We start from the raw sequence: 22,976 nt of genomic DNA, 5'->3' as shown, positions 1-22,976 counted from the left end.
TGTTCTGTGGGATGTTTTCCTTGGAACTGTCTTTTCCATCTACTTTTTCTGTCATCTTACTTTGAACTTCATATCAAGTTTAGGTTCCATTTAATAGGCATGCAGATCAAAGAGGGCATAATTATCTTTAATAAGCAAACCTAACAGCAGAATCCTGGAGAACTTTCAGAAAGTTCATTTCCTTATACATCTACCATGGTTGGGGGCACATACAAAAGGATCCTTGTCTGCACTTAGAAACTCCATACATTACCTATAGTATTTTGTTTTTCTACACATTAAAATTTTAACAAAGACAAAGTTGGCAGACACTGACAATAGACAATCTGGCTACATTTGTGCACTGGCGACCATTGTGGGGCTTAAATTTTCAACATCTTTGTTTTATCCAAGAGTAAAATTTTCTCATTTTGAAATACAGTGTTCTTGAACGTGGATGTAGCTCAGCACGTGCAAGGTTCTGAGTCTGGTCCCTAGCAACGCACCCCCCACACATACATACACAGAAGAAGTACAGTGTTTGTTTCATGTAAGACTGAAAATACTTTATTCCTATCTCTTTTAAATACATTTAGTTGGAGAATATCAGTAGCATGGTAACTCATCCTCTCCAGGTGTTATTTTCTCAGGTCAGGCAACAGGTGGTCACAAGTATTGTGTGAGCATCTTATAAAGGAGTAGATGACGACCTCAACAGCTGCCTTTATCTTCTATTTTATTACTCATGATTCAAAATCCAAAATATGAAGTTTTGGTGCTTTTTCTCAAAAGGAGAAACTTGAGGGAAATGTCTGAAGCAAAGATATTGACCTTCTTCTCCTTCCTTCATGAAACTTTAACTGCATATTTCAGTCTCGTGGAATCTTTCGTGTTGTTCTGACTGTCAATAAGAACCAAGGGACTGTGCTGATGATTCTTGATGATTTCAGCAACACTTCCAAAGTACTAGAGGAAGAAAATACAAATGAGTTAGAATGGGCACTTATGTGAACTTCACCTTCCACTCCTCTCATCTTCTCTCCTTTTCTCAACCGAGTAAAAAGTTATCAGGTCCCGGTCAACATTCTGCCCCCAGAAATGCGGTTTAATAGGGCAGAACCCTTCAGGGTGGCACACTCTGGACTTTCCTGTATTTAGTAAGATGAAAACACACCGGCATCCTCAATTAGTGTAACTTCTCGGGGTACTTACTTCACTGAGTTATGATACAATATTTTAACATCTTGCTTTTTAATTAATGTCAAACATGAAATTATCATACAATATATTTTTATATTCTTGATAAAACAAATTATTATGTCACACAAGTCTTAGATATAGGGTGCTGCAATTTGGATCTTGAATGACTCCCAAAGGTCCATGTGTTAATGGTTTGGTTTTCAGGGTGGTGACTTGGAAGATAACGGAAATTTTAAGAGGTGGAGCCTAGTAGGGGGGCTGTCTTTAGTTCACTGGGTGTACTGCCCTCAAGGGAGGGTAGAGAGACTCTGGTCACTTTCTCTCCCTTTTTTGTTTCATCAAGCATTCCCACCATGTTCTGTTGCCTTGCTGCAGGTCCAGGCAACAGAGCCAATCATTATAGACTGAAACTTCCAAAACTGTAAGAAAAGTAAATTTTTCTCTTTGTAAGTTGATTATCTCAGGTATTTTGTTATAGTGACAGAAGCTGACTAAAATGCAAAGACCAAAGTAATAAACTAACCTTAGAGTTTAGTATTGGAGAAAGTTATTTCTAGATAAATTTATGGTTTTTTTTCTCTTCAACATGTAAAGAAATCTTTATAAACCCTCATATTTCCATACATGCTTGGCTACTAGAGTTAACTCAGTGCTTAATTTACAATGAAATTTCATGATAGCCTCTTACTATACAGATTGTTTTGCTCTATTTTAATCCCTCTTGTATGTAGGTTTTAATTTAAGGATGTCACAAATTTTGTTGTGAAAAGTTATCAAAGTTTTCAACGTAAGATTAAATAAAATGTAACCCAGACAATGAAATAAAATGCCTTGGGGATACAAGAGTGCTATAAAATAATTTTTAATATTTATTTTTTCATTGTAATTGGACACAACATCTTTATTTTGTTTGTTTATTTTTATGTGGTGCTGAGGATTGAACCCAGGGCTTCTCACGTGCTAGGTGAGCACTTTACCGCTGAGCCACAACTCCAACCCCAAAATAATTTTTAAAGAGGTAATTATTCAACAGCAGTGCTGATAATTTAGTAATTAATATCAGTTTTTCTCATCATCTCTTAGTTTTTTATATAAAGAAAAATATCTAGAATAAAAAAATTTTAGAGCCTTCATTAATTGTTTGAATGACTTCCAAAATCTATATATTGACTAAAGCATTCAGAATATTGGTCAACCTTTTCAAATGGGATACCAGTTGTCTTTTAAATAACTGGCCATTTGAATATTAGGTAAGAGAGGGGAGGGAAATTCAAATACTTTTATTTGAAAAGAAAGTTCTTTCTTTCTTTTCAAATATCTGTCCCTCTTGCGATCAACAATGAAATTCTTTTATAATAAATCCCCTAATACAAGCATTCTGTTTGCTTGGCATAGAAAGCTATTAAGATTAATGCAGTTGGAAATTAAATTTCTAGACTAAACGGCCAGGAAATAAAATATCATAGCCTCTCCGAAGTGGGCTGTAAGTGAAAAGGTGTGTTCTCAACCCAGGAAACACAGAAGAGAACTGCTCCATGAACACTAGCAAGCACCTCATTCTCTCCACCCAGTCCCTGAATATGTTTGAGTACTGTTCTGTTGCAGTGTTGGGGACTGAAATGTTTGCAGTAGGGACTTGCCTTGAGTTGAAATATTTAAAGTAGGGAATGGAATTTAAGCATATCTGTAATTTAATGGAAAGCTGAATTAGGCATATTGTAGTTGCAGTTTTCCCTCAGTTCTGTTTTTTTTTTTTCTGTTCACATTGAGTTTATTTGAGATATTTACATAAACACAGAAAAAAAAAATGTTTGATAACTCAAAAAATCTCATGGCCAAAATACTAAAGCAGACAGTTGTCAAAACTGTAAAATTACTCAATACTGTATCAACCAACGCCAAAAAAACTGCATGGAAAGTTAAACAATTAATAAGTTAGTTATTTACTGACCCCTATGCACAAACACATATACACACACTTCTGGAAAATATATCCATACACACGGTCAGTATTATGTAACCTAAATTTTCATTCTCCATTCAGATAATCAATATATAGAGACAGGATTTTCTTATTATAGATAATTTAAGTAAGGGTTTTAATTGACTGTCAGTACATTCAGATGCCATCATAATAATACATACTAATATTTTGACCAAGGGGATGGATATGTTAGGAATGGGGTGAAGTACTGGGTATTAATTCTGGGATAAGTCAAGAACTTCCTAGCAGGACAAGAGAGCTCACAGCCCCTTCAGAGGCTCAAAATTTCTGAGAGAATTTCAGGACCCTTAAGCAGGATAGCTCCCTCACCCAACTTTAAGCCTCACAGAGAAGAGCTGGACCCCAGAGGAGGCTTTAAAATGAAATCCTCCCTCCAAAGTCATTGTTTCCTACCAGGATCACCACTATCTCCTGCCACTGATTGTGATTAAGAAGAATTTTTAAAAATTTGTAAGAATAAAATTTTCAGCAAGAATGAACAGTTTCATGAATGAAGAAAAGCAGCTAGTTTTGTTAAGTGTTTAACTTATGTTAAATGACAATGCATTTTTCCCCCTACAACTTAAAATCTGCCACTTAAAAGCCAAGTTTGGTCTTAGTGGTCTCTGAATTAAGAGTTTTGCATTTTATGATTGAGATTTTATTTTAAAACCCAAGCTATAAAAACTCTAGGAGAAACAGGGAACAGCTTTGTGACACTGGATTTGATAATGACACTAAAAAAACCCAGGCAGCAAAACCAAAAATAGACAAGACGACATCAGACTTAAAAACGTCTGTTCATCAAAGAGCACAATCAACAAAGTGAAAAGGCAACCTAAGAAATGGGGAAAATATTTGCAAATCATTTATCTGTTAAGGGGTTAATATCGTCCAGAATATATAAAGAATCCTTAAAACAGAATGAAATAAGCAGATCAAAACATAGATTAATGTTTTGAATAGACATTTATCCAAATATGATATACAAGTGGCCAAGAAACATATGAAAAAGATGCATTTAGTAATTATCAGAGAAATACAAATCAAACCCACAATGAAATATCACCTCACTCTCATAAGGATGGTACACACACACACACAGACACACACACACACAAACATACACACACTAACAAGGGATGTGAAAAAGTCAAACTTTTGAACAGTGTTGGTGGGATTTAAAAATGGTTTAACTACAATGGAGAAGTGTGGTGATACTTCAAAAAATGAAAACTAGGAGTGTGATATGATCCAGCAATCCCACTTCTGTATGTATACTCACAAGAATTAAAAGCAGGGTCTTGGAGAGTTATTTGCACACTCATGATTATAGTAGCACCATTCGCAACAGCCCCAAAGTGAAAGCAACCCAAATGTCCATCAGTGGAATGAATGGATAAATAAAATGTGGTATATATACATAATGAAATACTATGTAGTCTTAAAATATTTCTTAAAAAGGAAGGAAATCCTGTCACATGCTACAACATAGAGGACATTATGCTCAGGGAAATAAGCCAGTCACGAGAAGGCAAATACTATACGATTTCACTTATATGAGATATCCAAAGTAGTCAAATACATAAAAATAGAAAGTATAAGGGTGGCTACCAGAGGCTGGAGGGAGAGGGGAAAAGGGAAGTTGTTTAGTGAATATAGAATTTCAGTTTTACAAGATAAAAAATATATGGAGATCTGTTTCACAACAATGTAAATGTAATCAAACCTACTACATTATACTTAAAAATGGCAAATATGGTAAGAGTATATGCTTATGATAAGTATTTTACCACAGTTTTTCTAAAAAGCTAAAGAGAGAATACAAAAGAACTTTTATCTATTTTCCTGCTTATAACTACTCAACCAACAATTCAAGACATTTATTTAATAAATATTTATCAGGTACTCACTGAAGCCAGTCATTGTATTCTGGTTCTGGAAATAAGTGTACAAGATATGTACATATGGTCTTATCCAGTGGAGAAGACAATTGTGATATTTTCTTACAAGTTTCTGAGTTTGGAATGGGTGTGGCTCTTTCTGAAGGAATTTGGACAACAAATATTTCTTAAACTTTGTTTATGTTGTTTTCTCTGCTTAAATTATTCTCTCTCCACTTTTTTCATTTTTCTCCCTCCAACTATTATTCTTTTTTAAAGTGATTTTTAATTGATTTTATTTTTTAAATACATGACAGCATTACAATTCTTGTTACACATATAGAGCACAATTTTTCATATCTTTGTATATAAAGTATGTTCATGCCAATTCATGTCTTTATACATGTACTTTGGTTTTTTTGCATTACAATTCTTATTACACATATATACCACAATTTTTTAATATCTCTGTTTGTATATAAAGTAGGTTGATACCCAATTTGTTTCTTCATACATGTACTTTGGATAATGATGTCCATCACATTCCACCACCCTTGCTAATCCTCTGCCTCGCCTCCTCCCTTTCCCTCCCTCCCCTCTTCCCTATCTAGAATTTATCTAATCCTTCCATGTTCCCCCTCCCTACCCAACTATGAGTCAACCTCCTTATATCAGAAAAAAACATTCAACATTTGTTTTTTGGGGGGATTGGCTAACTTCACTTAGCATTATCTTCTCCAAGGCCATCCATTTACCCGCAAATGCCATGATTTTATTCTCTTTTATTGCTGAGTAAAATTCCATTGTGTATATATACCACATATTTTTTATCCATTCATCCACTGAAGGGCATCTAGGTTGGCTCCACAGTTTAGCTATTGTGAATTGTGCTGCTATAAACATTGATGTGGCTCCTTGGAAATCTGGGAATGGAACCACCATTTGACCCAGCTATCCCTCTCCTCGGACTATACCCAAAAGACTTAAAAACAGCATACTACAGGGACACATCCAACTATTATTCTATTAATTAAATTCAACCCATCATTTAAGACTAGAATGAGTTTCACCCCCTTTCTGGACCATCTGTAGATTATACTGACTCATATTTCAGGGCTTATTACAGGAACAGGCCAGCTAAACTGAGATATGCTAAGTTTGGGCTATGGTCCAGGTTAACAGATGTGTTGAAGTTCATGTATGGTTGATATTTAAGACCCATGTGATTTTCTTCCCCATGCTGCAGGCCCATAAGCTAATTCTGGTCTAAGAGCTGTTTCAAATCAAGCTCCCACATCTTTTCTGGCTCCTTCCCTGCTCACCTACCTTGGTACTGGAATTGAGATTCCAGGTCTCAACTTTGCAGGTCTAGACCATGACCTTGATTTTTACAACCTTAATTCTCCATGACATTTCAACCTTCATTTATACATCCTCTTGGATGAATATCTTAGGTCAGAGTAACCTTCTCTTTTCTGTTTTCTCATAGGAAATACTTCCAAAATAAAGTATTTTATCTTGTTTTCTCTTTATGACATGTAAGCAAGCATAGCACTAAGCACTCATAGCCTTGTTCTTCATCTCTAGCACTTAATACAGTGTGATGTCACTGTGCTCCACGTACGGTTACAGAATGGGAATAAGAGGGAAATTACTGACCTCTTCACCATTTTTCTTTCTGCCCAAAGCATATTGTTTCGTTGCTTCAATAAATCGCACAGGAATATTATATACTCGCTTATTAAAGAATACAACTAGTGTATATGGCTGTTTGGAATCATGGCCAGAACTTTTTCGAATAAGAAATGATCCATCCTGTTTAATAAAAGAAAAGCATAATTATAGTTAGTATTATTTATGTTTGTACAAGCTACAATCAATTTACAAAGAATACCTATATTATATTCAAAACATGATTAAATAGCTTTATTTTTTATTATTAATTATTTTATTTTATTTTATTCCAAGGAAATAGTTCAGCTAAATACAGAAATCTATATCCTGATCAAGGTCAATACTAGCTTTTTTTTTTTTCAAACAAAAACTTTCTTTTTAAAATTACATATATTTGACTTCCCAATAATCCTATGAGATTTCTTTTTTAAATTTTGGTTTATTATATATGACAACAGAATGCATTACAATTCATATTACACATATATCAATACTAGCTTTTTGATGTGTTAACTAACATATCATGTTTATAGGCTTTAGAAATGTGTGGAGGAGGGCTGGGGATGTGGCTCAAGCGGTAGCGCGCTCGCCTGGCATGCGTGCTGCCCGGGTTCGATCCTCAGCACCACATACAAACAAAGATGTTGTGTCCGCTGAGAACTAAAAAATAAATATTAAAAAATTCTCTCTCTCTCTCTGTCTCTCTCTCCACCCCCCACTCTCTCTTTAAAAAAAAAAAAAAAAGAAAGAAATGTGTGGAGGAATACTTTAAGATAAAACCTAGAGAACATTCCCAAACTAGGAAACAAGTCTACAAATTGCCTATGAACAGAGTATCAAATGTCATCCAAAAGTAATATAAGAAGAAAACAGAGCCTGAGTATTAAACCTTCTAGCTGATGGAAATTCTCTCCTTTAACATAACTTATGTTAAGCAGAAAAAACCTATAACACAGTACTCCAATTTTCATTAAATATTTCGTAAATATATAAAATCATAAATTCAAAAATTTAAAGCAAAAAATAAACAAAAGGCAGGAAGAAGAAATGCAACAAGAGTTGATCAAACTCAGGGAAGAATTTGAGGAAAAGGAAACAAATGTATCTCAGAAACAAAGAAAAATTTACCAAGCTGCCCAGGGGCTAAAAAGACCCAAATGAAGATTTAGTTCACAACACTGAAGGTGTGCAAACCACCAAGACATTTAAATAATGAGAGTTACGCAAGGTGTGGTGGCCACACGCCTGTAACCCAAACTGCTTAGGAGGCTGAGCAGCAAGATCCCAACACTGAGGTCAGCCTGGGCAATTAAGCAAGACACTGTTTCAAGGGGAAAAAAAATGGCTGAGGATGTAGCTCAGTGATAGAGTGCTTGCCCAGCATGTTCAAGGTCCTGGGTTCAATCCCTAGTACTGCAAAAGGAAAAGAAGAGGAAGAAAGAAAAGAAAAAGAAGAAAAAAGAAAAAACAATGAGAGTTTAAAATACATGTAATTTGAGACTTTAAGAAAAAAAAAAAAGCAAAGCAACAGAACTGCCCTAGTTGAGAAAACGTATTGAATATAAACAAAAACTCACAATTACATATTGAAAGGACTTCTGAGTACTTGAGAAAATTGACCTGGAACAATCAACTCAGAGACATGTTTTGAATAACACTATTAGACTAAAAAAAAAAAAAAGTTGCAGAATCTTCAAAATAACCTATCAAAGTTTACATAAGGCAAGAAAATGACCTTAGCCTCAGGCTTCTCAAGAGGCTCATATCAAACAACATAATCCAACAGACCAATACTTTTAAAGACTCAGGCTAAGGATTTTATATCCAGCCAAGATTTCCTCCAAGTATCAGGCTATGAACAAAATAGCTTTTAATGTGTCAGAACCCGAATAATATAAACACAGTTCTTCCTGAGAATCCAATGCCAATATGCTTCATCAAACCAGAGGCAATTGGGTGCCACAGAAGGACTGATGGGAAGTATTGATATGTTTGATTGCAGAGGGACGACTAAACAAGGACAGGGAAGAATGGCTTGTAAATGCTGCCTATTCTGACAGAGTAGGAAGTGACATTTTACCCTTCGGTTGTCCAAGCTGTCCACAGTCAATGTTCCTAAGTGACTGGGGTTAGGCCCTCAAAAATTTATTTCCAGGTTTTCTGACTCATTTGGACATTTTGGCCCAAATTTTTAAACCCACCAATCAATCCCAAACAGCCTGTCACTGCTCATTCCTGAATGGAGCTCAGTCACAGCAAGCCTTCCAGATTCCTCCCTGGAATCCTCCTCTTTGCCATTGTTTGGAGAGCAGTAGAGACTGTGGAACCTTGACATGAAAGGACTGGTAGGAAGGAGGCAGAGGAGCCAGGAGGGATGCTGGAGAGAGGAGATGGAGTTCCTCTTGATTAAGGAACAAGATCTCTGAATCCATATTTTTGCAATTACATAATCAGCATTGATCAGGATTGACAGCTTTGCCTTTCTTAGCTTTCTTAGGTCCAGGGCACAACAGAGTTTAAAGATGAGCAAACCTTGTTAGATCTGTATAGCGCTTCTTCAGCCGACTTGCGATCGCAGGCACCAGCATACCATGGCTTACCGTGAATGTCAGCTTCCTGTGAAAGGCAGGCATTGTTAGGTGAACACAAGCTGGTCCCTAGAAGACTCTGCAACTTCTGTGCACTGGAAACAAAGATCCATTTTGCACAACCATGACAGGAACCAAAATTGTATATTTGCAACAATAACATGAAAATGAGTTAGAGCTTCCTTTGGCCAACCACAAGAATTATGTCCCAGTATTTGCACATAACTAAATGCCATCAGGTTCCTGAACCATTTATTTCCTTCTCCTAGATAAGCTAGTCTCTCCACTGTGCTTTCATCCTTGTTGATTTGTGGAGTGTTTAATAATTTCTGAAGTATTTCTATGAAAATTATCTTATTTGATTTTTTGGGGGGAGGGTATCAGGGATTGAACTAAGGGACACTCAACAACTGAGCCTCATCCTCAGCCCTTTATTGTATTTTATTTAGAGACAGGGTCTCATGAGTTGCTTAGCATCTTGCTGTTGCTGAGGCTGGCTTTGAACTCTCAATCCTCCTGTCTCAGCTTTCCATGCCGCTGGGATTACAGGCGTGCACCACAGCGCCTGGCCTTATTTAATTCTTGAAGGCAAGAAGGATTCATGCTATTGTCTCTATCTTACATTTTTACCTAAACTCAGAGACTTGTTCGAGTGCTCAGAGTCCTTTTTCTGACTGTTTTTAAACTACACTGTTTTATATGTGTTTTAATATTATAAATCTTCACAGATCTATTCTAAGGAAATTACAAAGTTTAAATAAATCCATGTGAGAGGAAGAACAACGAACATAACACATTTCCTTGCTATTTTGAAGAAACCTGAATTGTTATTCAGGGCATCTGGAACACAAATTGGAATTAAATGAGGCAGGTCTTAGTCATTGAAAAAAAAAAAAAGGCTATTTCATGCCCCTTGGTAAATGACAACTCACAAAACCAACTTAAAAGACAGGTTCTGTTCCCAAGCCTTCTCCTGACTTTCTCATCTCCAAAGACATACCTTTTCCTGCATCTTCCTGTAATAATTTAATATATCACAAGTTCATGATATACACATGTGTGAAATCACTACCAGTGAGTCTCTGCAAGGTACACAGCCAGAGGAATGAGAAGTCATGCCCCATTTGTGTACAATGTGTCAAAATGCATTCTACTGTCATGTATGACTAATTAGAACAAATTTAAAAAGTTCTTGATATACCTGTTCTGAAAAAGTGGAATTAGATGAAAGGCTGAGAGATGGTCCATCCACCGTTGGGCTTCCCCCTTCTGAAAATCCTGAGAAGGATTTGAAAAATCAATTAATCTTCACTGTTTCTTGAGCAGTTACTATGCCTACACCTCATTGCTGTGTTGGATGCTGCTGGAAATACACATGCCCCAAATCCTTAGGACAGTGGTTCTCAAAGTGTGGTCCAAGGAACCTGTGAATGAGCCCCCCAGATCCCACCACCATGCTGTTTTTCTTTTATAGCACTTTAGTGTGTACCGGATATTGCATTGTTTGTTAGGTGTTTATTTATATAGTCCATTTTCTTCAACAGAATATTAGCTTCATGAGGACAGGGTCTTTCTTTGATCCATCTAGTATCTCCTGTGTCTAGAACAGTGCGTGGCATATGGCACATCTGGTTAGTAATGATTGAAAACATGACTTGGGTTGAAAAACAAGAAAAGAAATAATAAAGTTTTTTAAATAAAGAAAAATAGATTCCTCTAGAAAATCACTTTCACAGTTTGTGTTTCCAGAATTAAAATATAAAGACTATTTAGTAAAAGTTTCGTTTATTTAAGGTGAATCATACATGTTATTATAACCCCCCCAAAAGTGTTTTTTTTAAATATGCACATAAATTTTTTTGTAAATGATAATTATTCTGTTTATTTGAATGGGCTTAATATTAACTATTTTTTACTATATTACAAATTATCCATATAAGGTAGAGTTCCTTCCCCTACATTGGATAGAAATAAAATTAAGGTTTGGGGCAGTTACATTCTGTGAGCCTGACTGATCTGATTCAGAAATTTTTAGGGTGAAGTTTGCCTTGGGAAAATTATCCAGATACTTGGATAATTTTTTCAGGGTCCTTTTGTAGATATATTTGATGATCAAGATGTATTTTAGATTTAAATTAAATAGCTATCATTTATTGAGAACTTTCGTGTACCAAGTATTATGCTACGTACTTCCCATATTTTGTTTTCCTTTATCTTCTTATCTTAAAAACAGCTGTAGTGATTTGCTAAAAACAAACAAAAAATCCAACCAGTACCATATTAAATCAATACTGAAAAAGAAAGAAAAGTAAAAAAAAAAAAATTGTCTCACATCTATTTACCTTTCAAAGCAACTCTACGAAACAAATATTCTTGCCCCCCTTTACAAACGAGGAAACAAGCAAAAGGAGTTACAAATACCACACAGCTAGGAGTGACAGTGTTAGAACCTAGGACCATCAGAATTTAACCCCCCCTGAGGCTGCTCTTCATGATTCTATTGTACTTACTTGGCAGAGGTATGGGTTTTTGATGGACAGGTCTGAAAGGAAGAATTGCAAGTTAATTAACAGCAAAGGCACAATATGATTTTTTTGTTTGCTTACACTAACAATGCTCTAAATGGGCACATTTCAAAGGAATCAACCCCAATGACCAATAAGACATATTTAGAGTTAGGAGAGGCACAGAAACCTCAAAGATAAGTAATGTTGTTCCCTTTGGCTTTGAAAAAGAAGGAGCCTCAACTAAGGTATTATATTTTAGCTAAGTCCAATAATTAACCCTGACGATAGGTCTCTGCAATTCTGCACAGTTTGAAATTTGCTGAACACCTTTTAAAAGATAATTACAAAACAATGAAACATCGGATCTTTACTAAGCTCTACAAGCCAGTGTCATTATGCAGTGCCACAAAGCACATGCTAAATCCCACAACAACAAGAGGAAAGTTGTTTTTGAAGGGCAAGATTCTTACTTCTGAGCAGGAGGAAACACTGGTGACTGCACAGCTTCTTGTCTGTGACTAGACCCTCGATGGCGTTCAGCAGGTACAGGCTTTTCTGGATTAGGAGAATTCTCATATTAGGATTAGAGTGGAAGGTTTGTCTCCATCCCCAAACCCAGCCACATTAGCCTAGGAGAACCAGGTTTGGTTAGATTCTTCCCAGGACATCATTGATCTGTACTCCTGCCAGTTTGCTGCAATTAGGACTCCTACCCAACAGTGTTAGAGGTACACCATACACCTCTGTGCTCATCCTCTGGCAAAGTTCATGGAGACTGAGTGGGTGGGGGCTGGACCTTTAAGTGTGTGAGCATAGGTGGGTGCCAGAAAATGAGCAGGTCTCAACACCCTCTGCACCCTACTTTCTATGTAGGATAGCTTCACCCACCTCCCGCCACCTCCTACAGTGTGTCTCAACTAGCCAGAAGATGTGGTGTCATTTGTTACTGATAAGAGGTGAACATCAGGATTCATGAATTATTCACTCTTTTTGAAGAATTAATTGGATCAAATTGAAATTTATCTCTGTAATAATGTTAATCTCACTGGCGTTTCACTGTTTTTGCTTGAGGAGTAGGTAGACAATGGACAAAAACCTCTAATGTAAGAAATTTAAGTTGAAGCCCATGGGGAACTTTACTCCTGAACCATTAATAAATATGATCCATAAATTATTTTAATGATTTATTCTCCCTCTTAGTCTGGGAGTGTGTTAAACTCTTGGTGTATCTGTGGATGAGTTTCCTGTATGGAAGAAAGATGGAGAGCTATGGGAACCCCAAAGGGGAAAAAAAAGTAGCAAGAACTCAAAGATTTAAATACTGTAAGTGGTAAAATAGACTTCAGGGTTTGTTGTGGTGCTCTGAAGTTCATAAAGTGTGGCAAGTTACTTTGAGCTGCCATCTTTTGCTCATGACTTTAAAATTTGGTAATTTCCAAAGATGGTACAAGAACCACATAGGTTCCAGCAGCTTTTGAGCTCTGACCACACCTGGTTTGCTTCTACCATACTGGAGGCTTCCTTTCAGGTGAGAGAAGGTTCTTCCCCTGTTTTGGTTTGGATGGCCATCATCCCTGCTTTTTAAATAAATACACTGGAAGTGACATGCTAAGTTCCTGTGCTGGGAGTCCTTTGAGAAAAAGGACTCTTGAACAGTAGAACACATTCCCTAAGCCTGGTTTTTGGAGGCTCCCAAAGCCATGAAGTTGGCACAGGGTTGAACTTACTTCCTACAGAGGCTTTGAGTCTCAGAAGCCTCTGTATCACTCTATGTTCCCTGCTCAACAGGCAGGAGAGATTGCAAGGTATGGAAGAGCATGCGAAGAATACCTAGGATGTCCAGGAAGAGGAAAGCATCACAGGAAAGGCAGAGAAAGCTAGAGCAGAAAAGAAGTGCTGCCTCCTAAATAACTTGGGAGAAAAGACACGGGAGGTAGAATGGAAGACCCCAAAAATTAAAGCAGAGGTATGAGTTGTAGGCACAATCAGAAAAGATCCATTGTCTATCATCAGAGAAACCAGCACATTCCATGTAGATATGTCCACATGAATGCAGGAAGCAGTGAGAGGAACCTTCACTATGGCTTTAGCATTAGGTAGCTAAATTGGGTATGGAATTAGAAGTGTGTAGGACTTGAATGGCTATGTAATGTTTTAAGTGTCGATATTATGAATGATTCTTATGTCCTTGTGTTTTTTTCCCATTACACATTTTTCAAATGTAAATATTTTTAATAGGGAAATTATTTAAAAGGTAAGATTTTTGAGTTATGATAAAACAAAGGCAGAAGAGCAATTGAAGATGTACTAAGACAGTTGAATTTTAAAAAACATCAGTTTTAAAACTTAGCAAAAAGAACTTATTTAGAGCTGGGAATATAGCTCAATGGTAGAGCCTTTGCCTAGCATGTGTGAGGCCCTGTGTTCTTGAACTGGGGGGAGGGGGAGAAAGAAACTTGTTCAAATATTTCTAAGATACGTTAATAGCTCTAAATGAGTCTTTACATCTATGTAGGGCCAATGCATTGTCTCCTGGCCAGTCATATCTGTCTGCAAATGAACAGGTATTTGGCAGGTAGTCTGTAATCTACTCCAAACACCCTACATGGTAATCTCTCGTTCTGAGCTAGCTTTGCTACTCACTACTCGTTGCAAAGTGAAAGGCTATTTAGAAAATTCAACTTCATATTTGTCATTGCCTTATAAAGAGCAAAGGAAAGATAAAATTAGATTTAGTACAAATCCTTAATTAAAATTACTTTTAAAGGACATGCTCATTTTTTCAAAGTAATAGATTTACCTTCACAACCACTTGGTGCATTCTGTTGAGAGGCAACTGGAGTCTGTGTGAGAAAAAAAAAAGCAAAGATGGTCAAAGAGTGGAATATAGAAGTAAAAGCCAAAGCAGGGTTGGGGTTGTGGCTCAAATGGTAGAGTGCTCGCCCAGCACGTGTAAGGCACTGGGTTCGATCCTCAGCACCACATTAATATAAAATAAAGATATTGTAACCACCTAAAACTAAAAAAAAAAATATCTTTTAAAAAAGCCAAAGCACTATTACTAAAATAAATATGGCAGTTTTCTTTGATGCATAGCTAAGTATTTCAATCACAACAACAATTATAAATACACAGTCCCCATTTCAAACTTTGCATTAAATGATAACTGACTGGAAGTGTCTCATAGGAGAAACAGTGTCATCTTGGTGTGGGAACCCTTCTGTTCCATCATTGGGGTTCATGGGTATGGTGACCACAGTAGCTGCCCAGGAGTAGCACTTGTGCTTTGGTCTCTTGACTCCATCTTATGTGTGTGTTTGCTAAGGGATTGTCAATGTCAGGTTCCACAGAAGGGTTTTTTGAATTATGATAAAACAAAGGGCTTCCTTATATGATGGGGTGGCCCAGGTTCACCAAGTTCTGGCCAGAATCTGAGTTTAGTCTGAGGCTGTGTGCCTGATTGACAATGGCCTGCCATTTTACTGGAGGGGGGGGGGGGTATAAGGCATAATGTAACGTGGGGCATGTTGCATCAGAAAAGAGGAAACTTAACTTGCTGGCTGCACCCGTTTCCCAGTCCTGGGGCCACATGTGGCTAAGAGAGCACCTAGCGATTAGCCAGAAGGCATTGCCCTGGGTTGTGATGAAGAATCGGACCACCTCTAGGATAGGCTCAGAACCCCTCTGCCCTCACGGACATTATTACTGCCTGTAGGATGGGTGTAGATGTAAATTCTCCCCACCCTGCTGACCTTTACCCTGATTGGCTCCTGTACATTATATTAGCTGTGTATGTTTTCTCGTTAAACGAGATCCTGCTTTGACAGTTCTCCCTAGTGCGTCTGATTGTCCTCTGGGGAGGGAGGGCTGGGTGTGGGCAGCTAGTCGACCTTTACCTTTCTTGGCCTGTCCTGGTCGGGGCGTGCTCCCCCAATCTCTCCCACAGGTCAGGAGGGAATGGGGGGCTAAAAACCCAGACCAGGGAGGTGGGTGGCCAGCAAGACACAAGGGCTTCCTGTGGGAAAGGCAGAGGTGGTGGGAGGCAGAGAGTCTGGCCCCCACTGGTGATCTGCCGCACACCCTCAGTGAACTCACCAAGGTCCAGTGAGGACAAGCTCCTCTTAGGCAGCCCCTTCCCAGGTTACCTGAGGACTCCAGGTTCCTCTGGACTAGTTGGATAGCAGCTAGTTGGATTGCTGCGTTCACTATAGCTGGAAACATTGTCAACTTCAAATAAGTGGATAAGAATAAACACTGCAGAAAATATGAGACACTTCTAACTGCAAAATTAACTTACCGTCTTCAGTGGTGTAGCTGGTTTTTTCCTGGGGAATAAAAAGAAATTAGCTTTGTTAAAACACAATGAAGATAAAAGTAGCTACCGTCTTATTCCCAAATTTAAACTAGAATAATGAAGGAGATAGGAGTGGGTAGGAAGGCTGTCCTTGAAGGGCAGAGAGGGATGGAAATAGGATTTGGTGATGTCCTCCTGGTTCAGAGTCCATTGACAGATGAGGAAAGGCTAGGGGCGATGGACAAGAGCAAACAGGTGCAGCTCTTGCTCCAGTTCTGATTACGAGGTGACCTTGGGCCCTCTCTCTTGACTGTGTGGCAAATCTGAGCTTCAGTTTCCTCACCTGTGACACAAGGACCAGAGTCAGCATTTTCAAAGTGTGTATGCAGAGCCCCCTGCTTCCCTTCTGGCACCTGAGCCACCTGCTTAGGGCAGGAGTGGGATAAGAGGACAGCGAGGCAGGGCAGGTTGGGGCCGGTACCTCCCCACACCAACCTCCGCCCTGCTTCTAGGTGACTATTCTCTTCTACAAGTCTGTGTAACATTTCATTCAGAGAGATCCAAGGCCAAACGAGTTTGCAAACCACTATGAATCGTGGCCCTGGAGGTGCTGCCTTCACTAACATTTCTGTTTCCAATACAGCTGGGAACCTAATACTGCTCAGGTTTTGTGCTTCTCTTGGGTGTTTATTTAAATCTCCCCCCTCTTCCTTCTCCCTCTGGCTTTTTGACTGAGAGCTGCAGCTAGGGGGATAGGAGAGGTATAATAACAATTACCCAGTGCCTGCAAGAAGCCTAAAGTTGGGTTAGGCTCTCCACAGTTATTTAAACCTTTTACAATGGCCCTTTCAAATGGATATTATCATCATATTTTAGAGAAGAGAAAATGGAGGCTTCAAGAGACTAACTTGCCCCAAGTGATAAAGCTGAGCCAAAAGAGAAGTGTGGAGAGTTTTGGTTCATAAATCCCTGAAATTAAGTTTTTCTTCCCTTCCTTCCTTCCTTCCTTCCTTCCTTCCTTCCTTCCTTCCTTCCTTCCTTCCTTCCTTCTTTCCTTCCTTCCTTCCTTTCCAGTTAAGGCAGAGTTAAGATTATAACCATGCAGGCACTTTAGGCATAAATATATTGAAGTGTGCTTTTAAAATAACCTATTGGGCCAACATAATTTCACAGGGTCACTGTTTGTAATATTAACGCATTACAACATTCATCTGACCATATACAAAGCCCCTTTGGATTCAGTAAGAAAGAATAACCCTTTTGTGTCACCTTGGAAGGGAGCCTCCATGGTGTTGCTTTGAGCACCCTAACGTAGGCTGCAAATGGTACGCACATTTATTTATAGACCATTAGAAAGTAAAGATAAAACCCGTTAGGAAGCCTCAAAATTATTTTGGTGCTGGAGCATCTAAAAGTCAGGGTGTTGTGTTGAACACAGTAAGTCAAAGAACTCAGGATTTAATTAGAACTCTATGGGAGGATACACTCCTCCCTTCCTGTCTCAGCAGGGGCTCCCCACGTCCAAAGTGCAGCCTGCCCTGGAGGTAGAAGAGAACTCTGCTCAGAGTCTACAGGACAGCAGGGTCCTGTCGTCCCACCCCATCACATTTCATAGAGATGCTTCCGAAGCAAGTACTCACCCAACCCTCGGCAGTGGGGATGGTGCCGCTGGTGAAGAAGGTGACTTGGATTCCCAGACCCCGCTGTTCCGACCTGCGTTAACATACACACGGTTAGTCCCTGTGTCCTGCGCCTGGGGCTGATGGTCTCAATGGGGCTGGCCTTTCTGGCAGACTCAGGAACATACACATTTTGTGTTGCATATATTGCTAGTTGTGAAGCCAAGAGCTCACACTTGCATCCATGTACAGATGTACAGATGTGCATCACAGGGGTGCTGAGAGAAAAGGTCAAAGTCACCACTCCTGATACACAGTATAGACCCTGCTCACCCATAACCCCACTTCCATACCGTACGTGGTACTTCACCTCACATTGGATATTCACTTGTTCATTGCAATGTTCTCAGGGCCTTTGCCTAGGGCACAAATAGTCCAATTGGGACAAGTGGCAGGCTTCTCCCCAAATATCATCTTTCAAAGTCACAGAAGAGACCCAGAGGGCCTTGTGCCCTAACCCAACTCCCTTCTCACCTGAAGACAGAGCCAGACAATCCTTATGAGGGAGGCAGCATGAGAGGCAGGGGGAGCTTCATAGCTGGGGGAGAGGGAGCGCCTGGAGCAGGGAGGCCAGAGCTAAGCCAGCCATCAGTGTCTGCTAGCTGCTCCCCCTCAGGCAGATGCTGGGCTGCTAGGGCATTGTTTCTCAATGAAACTTTCGGGGTTCTGATAAGACCTCTTGTCGAATCAAATTAAATTGAATAAATATTTAATTAAGAACCACTATATTGATAAGTCCACAATTCCTAATGGACTTATAGGAGATGCCCGTAAGCATAAGTTGGATCTGCTGCCCTTGGTATATATTATTTTAGTTTGCAAGACAACTCAGAAGTAACACTGAGACAATAATCAGAGCACACAATAACACTGAGGCAATAATCAATTGCCAAGAATTATTGAGAGCTGGTCTGTGTAAAGCACTTGAAGGCCTCATGTCAGCACCCAGTGGGGTCTTGAAGGAGTGGACCAAGGCCTCCGCCTTTTTGACACAGGCAAGACACGTGTACCCCATGTCATCATATCTGAAAACTAACAAGAGAAAAAGGCCTCAAAAAGTATTTAAAAAGAGATAGCAGGGTTTATTCTCATAGACTTTACTACAAAGAGGCCCTCAGGCTTCTGCTCAGAGCCCAGCTACTCTTTTTCTATGCACAGTCCTTGCATAGGACTAACTTCCTAAACACAAGCAACAGTGACAGCAAAAAGTGGGTAGTTTTGCTGGGTGCAGTGGTGCACGCCTGTAATCCCAGCAACTTGGGAGGCTGAGGCAGGAGGATCGCGAGTTCAAAGCCAGCCTCAGCAGATTAGCGAGGTACTTAGCAATTCAGTGAGGCCCTGTCTCTAAATAAAATATAAAAAAGGGTTGGGGATATGGCTTAGTGGTTAAGCACCCCTGGGTTCAATCCTTGGTACCAAAAAAAAAAAAAAAATGGGTAGTTTTTCCCTAGGACCCGATGAAGCACTGCCACCTCCAATGCCACTCCTACTTACAGGCTGCCTGATTTGGATGTGATTTTAAAAAGCTATTTGGGAAAAAGGCTACATTTAGAATTTTACATTTCATGTGACAATAAACTGAAATGTCATCTCAATATGTCATATGAGTCCAACTGAGTTTAGTTAACTAGTGTACAAATTGAATACTTAAGCTTGATGCTGCTACAATATCCCTGGGTTGCTCATAGATTTTAGTGGAAGATTTCAAGGAAGAGCAAAAAAAAAGTTCTTGTCGGAAAAATAAGGAAGTAGAAAGAAGGTCTAAGTCAGTGTTTCCTCCCAGGGGTTTCCCTCTACTTAAATGTCAAGGACTCATTTGGCCTTGGTAAGTTATCTTTGTCAGACTTACTGCCTGGCGTTTCTACTAAGCTTCCCCTTCCCTCATATCTCCAAACACCCTGCCAACATCTTCCCTTTCCTTCACCTCTCCATAAATAACTTCTGGTGACCAGAGGAGAAGGAGGGCCTCCCAGCTCTTCTCTGTGGTAGAGGACAAGTGCTGGCAGAAAACCGGTGGTCCTGAATCAGGAAGACAGGGTTCTCGTTTTTCACCTGTCACCCAACTGGCTGGGTGCCTCTTGCAAGCCACAGTGCCTCAGTTATGCCCTCTGTGAAATGGGGGCACCACTACCTACCTTATCTAACTCAGAGTTAGTGTGGTAAGATAATATTGTAACTTCCAATTTTAAAGAACTGGTCAAATATAATAATGGTAATATACTGGGAAGAGATTTAAAGTTTTTGAAGGTCAAAAACATTATGCTAAGGAAAAGGAGCCCAATGCAAAAGACTACATATTGTATGATTCTATCTATATGAAATGTCTAGAAAAAGCAAATCTATAGCAACAGAAAGCAGACCAGTGGTTGCCTGGAGCTGGGGGTAGAAACAGCAGTAACTATAAATGGATATAAGGGATCTTTTGGGGTGGGGTGGGCATGGAAATTTTCTAAAACTGGACTATGGTGTTGGTTATATAACGTATTACTATAAATGTAATGGTTTACAAAAATCATTGAGTTATATGCATAAGATGGGTGAGTTTTGAGATATGTAAATTATAACCGATGAAGGTAAATTATAATTCATGAAGGATCTTGGGAAACATGATTATTATTGTCTTTGTTTTAGTGTCTTGTGATCAACCATCACAGTCTCTCTAGGGAGCCAGCAGAGTGCCAGGTACTGTAAATGCATCACCTGCAAGTCTCATGTAACATCAGGTAGGGCAAACCGGGGCTCCCAGAGGGTGGGTGGCAAGGCTAGAGTTTACGCCAAGGGTATTTGAGCCTAAACCTCTGGCAGACACTTTGCTCCCCTGCCAAGACGTCACAGGACATGGTTTAGCAAGTCAGATTCGCTTGTTGCTTCTCCCTTAGGAGGTGAAAGAGAAAGGGAATGGGGTGGGGGTACTTTTCTGGATGCCCAGGGAAGATGGAAACTAACTATATCATGGGCCAGGGTCTTCCAGCTGCTCTGGGACTCCAGACCCAGTTCACTTGATACCTTCTCCTCACTTCCAGGATCCTTGCTTTCTGGGAGAGCTTAATTCTTGGTCAGGATGCTTCAAGGGAAAATTTGGAAATGCAGTAGATATTTCTGGTTTCTAGGGGGAAGAGGCCAGGGATGCGGCCAAATATCTTACTCCGGGGCAGCCTTACTATAAAGAATTATCTGACCCCAAATGTTAATTGTGCCAAGGCTGAGAAGCCCTGATTTAGAGTAAAACTTTATATCAGAAGGAAGAAACAAAATTGTTCCCTGAGAGGTATACAGGATGCTCCACCAGAATGGTCCCAAATCAAGGCAGGTAAAAGAAGGGGTTCTTAAGGGTAACCGTAATAATGACAGAATCTTTCATTTTATGAGTGTGATCCTTATGTATTTATTCCTTTACTTCTCATAATACCACTAGGCATAGGTGCCCTTTCCTCCATTTTTCAGAGGAAGAAACAGAGCGATTACTTCACTTGCACAAGGTCCTAGCAAATGTCAGAGCCAGGACCGGAGCCCTCTGGCCTGGAGTCTGGGCTGGGTCCATGCCTCTGTGCTTCTCAGGAGGCAACACCAAGGGAAGGGCAGAGCCTGTCGACGCACCTCATTTCCTATGTCTTCCTCAGTGAGCACCTTACTGGTTATCACAGGGCCAAAACCAACATTTTCCAGAGGTCCTAATGTGGTGTGGTCCCTCCCAAGTCACCTCACTGCCTCTAGCCCCCGTCCTTCCTCCCATCTGCATGCAATAATCCCATAACCAGGACATTATTTTCTTGTTTAGATTTGGTTTCTTCATCTGATGCCTCTAATATTAAAATACAGCTCCACTGGGTTAATATCAAACTTGTGAGTAATACATCCCATGGTTTAACGCCCTCGTGATGGTGCCATGAGATTCTTTAAATACAGCCAGTGTTTGGGGATGTCCCCTCTTAACCAACTGGCCCTTCACTATTTTGGTGCCTCCTTTAAATTAGGTCCTGAGCCAGCTGGGACATGGAACTGAGAGTCTTAAGAGGAAAGACAGGAGTCTCCCCAGGGGTCATGGGATAAAGGGCATGCACAGGGCAGTATAGGAGAACACATGATGCTGGGAGCCATTAGCCAAGTAGGTATGACAATTTCCTTGCCAGCGTACCCCATGTTGCTGACATGTTGCAGCGACATTGAATGTAGGTGACCTTGCTCAAGGACCAAGGCAGATTAGGGTGTTCCCGGTTTTAAGATAAATCGTGTTTAGGGCGTTCCCAGTTTAGGTTCCAGGTTTAAGGTTTAAGATTATTCCTCCTGGGAATAGGGCGTATCCTGCTGCCTGAGTTCCCCTTGAGTTCTCACGTGATTCAGACAGTATATTTTGGGAGACAGAAGCCCAGTGGAGGTGGATTTGGGCAGAGAAGGTGGATTTGGGCAGAGAACGTGGACTTCCCCAGAACGTGATGGTAGACGGCTGGTGTGAGTTCGGGAATAAAGAGTTGCTGTTTGAATCTACAAGCTGTGTGGTGGCTCGTGATTGTGTGCCCAGCCAGACTGCGGCATTTGTGCCCAGCCAGACTGCGGCATTTGGTGGCCCGTACGGGGAACTTCTGAATCTTAGAGGTAAGTGAAATTTCTCACCCTTGAGGAAGAGAGAAAGAATGGGTGAACATTTCAAAAAACAATGTGTTATCGTTTTGATTTATTTTGTTTTTATTTCAAGTTGCCTGTTCCTAGAACTTTCTCAGGCAAACTGGGGGAAATGGTTGACTCAAGGTTTGAAGTTGTTCGCCTCCGAGGAAGAAAAATTGTTAGAGGAAAGAGGCACCCCAGTAAGACCAAGAGCAGTTAGGACATATGTTGATACAATACAAAAATGTAGCCCATGGCTTTTTAAAGACGAGTTATTAAGTATATCAATGGGACCATCATGGTATCCTGTAGAAGGAGTTTTCTTCAAGAAAGAGATGGCTAGTTCTGTTTACTACACTTGTCTAAGATCTTGGTTTTTACAGATATCTGATTAATTTACAATGCTAAAGTGTTAAAATATCAACCACTAAATATGAAATCAAGTACTCTTTACTTATTAAGTTCCATAAGGTAATATATTTAAACATTATGTGTGTTTTCATAAATTGGTAAATGGAAAAATGTTTAATATTGCTTTGTGTCTGTGTCTTTGCTAAAACAAGTTTACTAAGTGTTAAGATTCTAT

General features: G+C 39.6%; 1 protein-coding gene across 2 annotated transcripts in view; it reads right to left on the bottom strand.

Annotated features, from left to right (window-relative positions):
* Window positions 1–519: 519 nt before the first annotated feature.
* The window catches only part of Blnk (B cell linker), a 73,253-nt gene continuing 50,796 nt past the window's right edge, over window positions 520–22,976 (bottom strand). For both annotated transcript variants that reach the window (XM_027930117.2, XM_027930118.3), the window contains exons 9-17: window positions 17,750–17,822; window positions 16,113–16,140; window positions 14,616–14,658; window positions 12,286–12,370; window positions 11,819–11,850; window positions 10,510–10,586; window positions 9,253–9,336; window positions 6,706–6,861; window positions 520–945 (exon numbers count right to left, since the gene is read on the bottom strand). In XM_027930117.2, the coding sequence (XP_027785918.2) occupies window positions 826–945; window positions 6,706–6,861; window positions 9,253–9,336; window positions 10,510–10,586; window positions 11,819–11,850; window positions 12,286–12,370; window positions 14,616–14,658; window positions 16,113–16,140; window positions 17,750–17,822 (698 nt within the window). In that variant the 3' untranslated portion in view covers window positions 520–825. The remainder of the gene's footprint in view (window positions 946–6,705; window positions 6,862–9,252; window positions 9,337–10,509; window positions 10,587–11,818; window positions 11,851–12,285; window positions 12,371–14,615; window positions 14,659–16,112; window positions 16,141–17,749; window positions 17,823–22,976) is intronic.

Source organism: Marmota flaviventris, chromosome 4 (assembly GCF_047511675.1).
Source record: "Marmota flaviventris isolate mMarFla1 chromosome 4, mMarFla1.hap1, whole genome shotgun sequence".
Lineage (NCBI taxonomy): Eukaryota > Metazoa > Chordata > Mammalia > Rodentia > Sciuridae > Marmota > Marmota flaviventris.
This window is presented reverse-complemented; position numbering and strand designations above follow the sequence as displayed.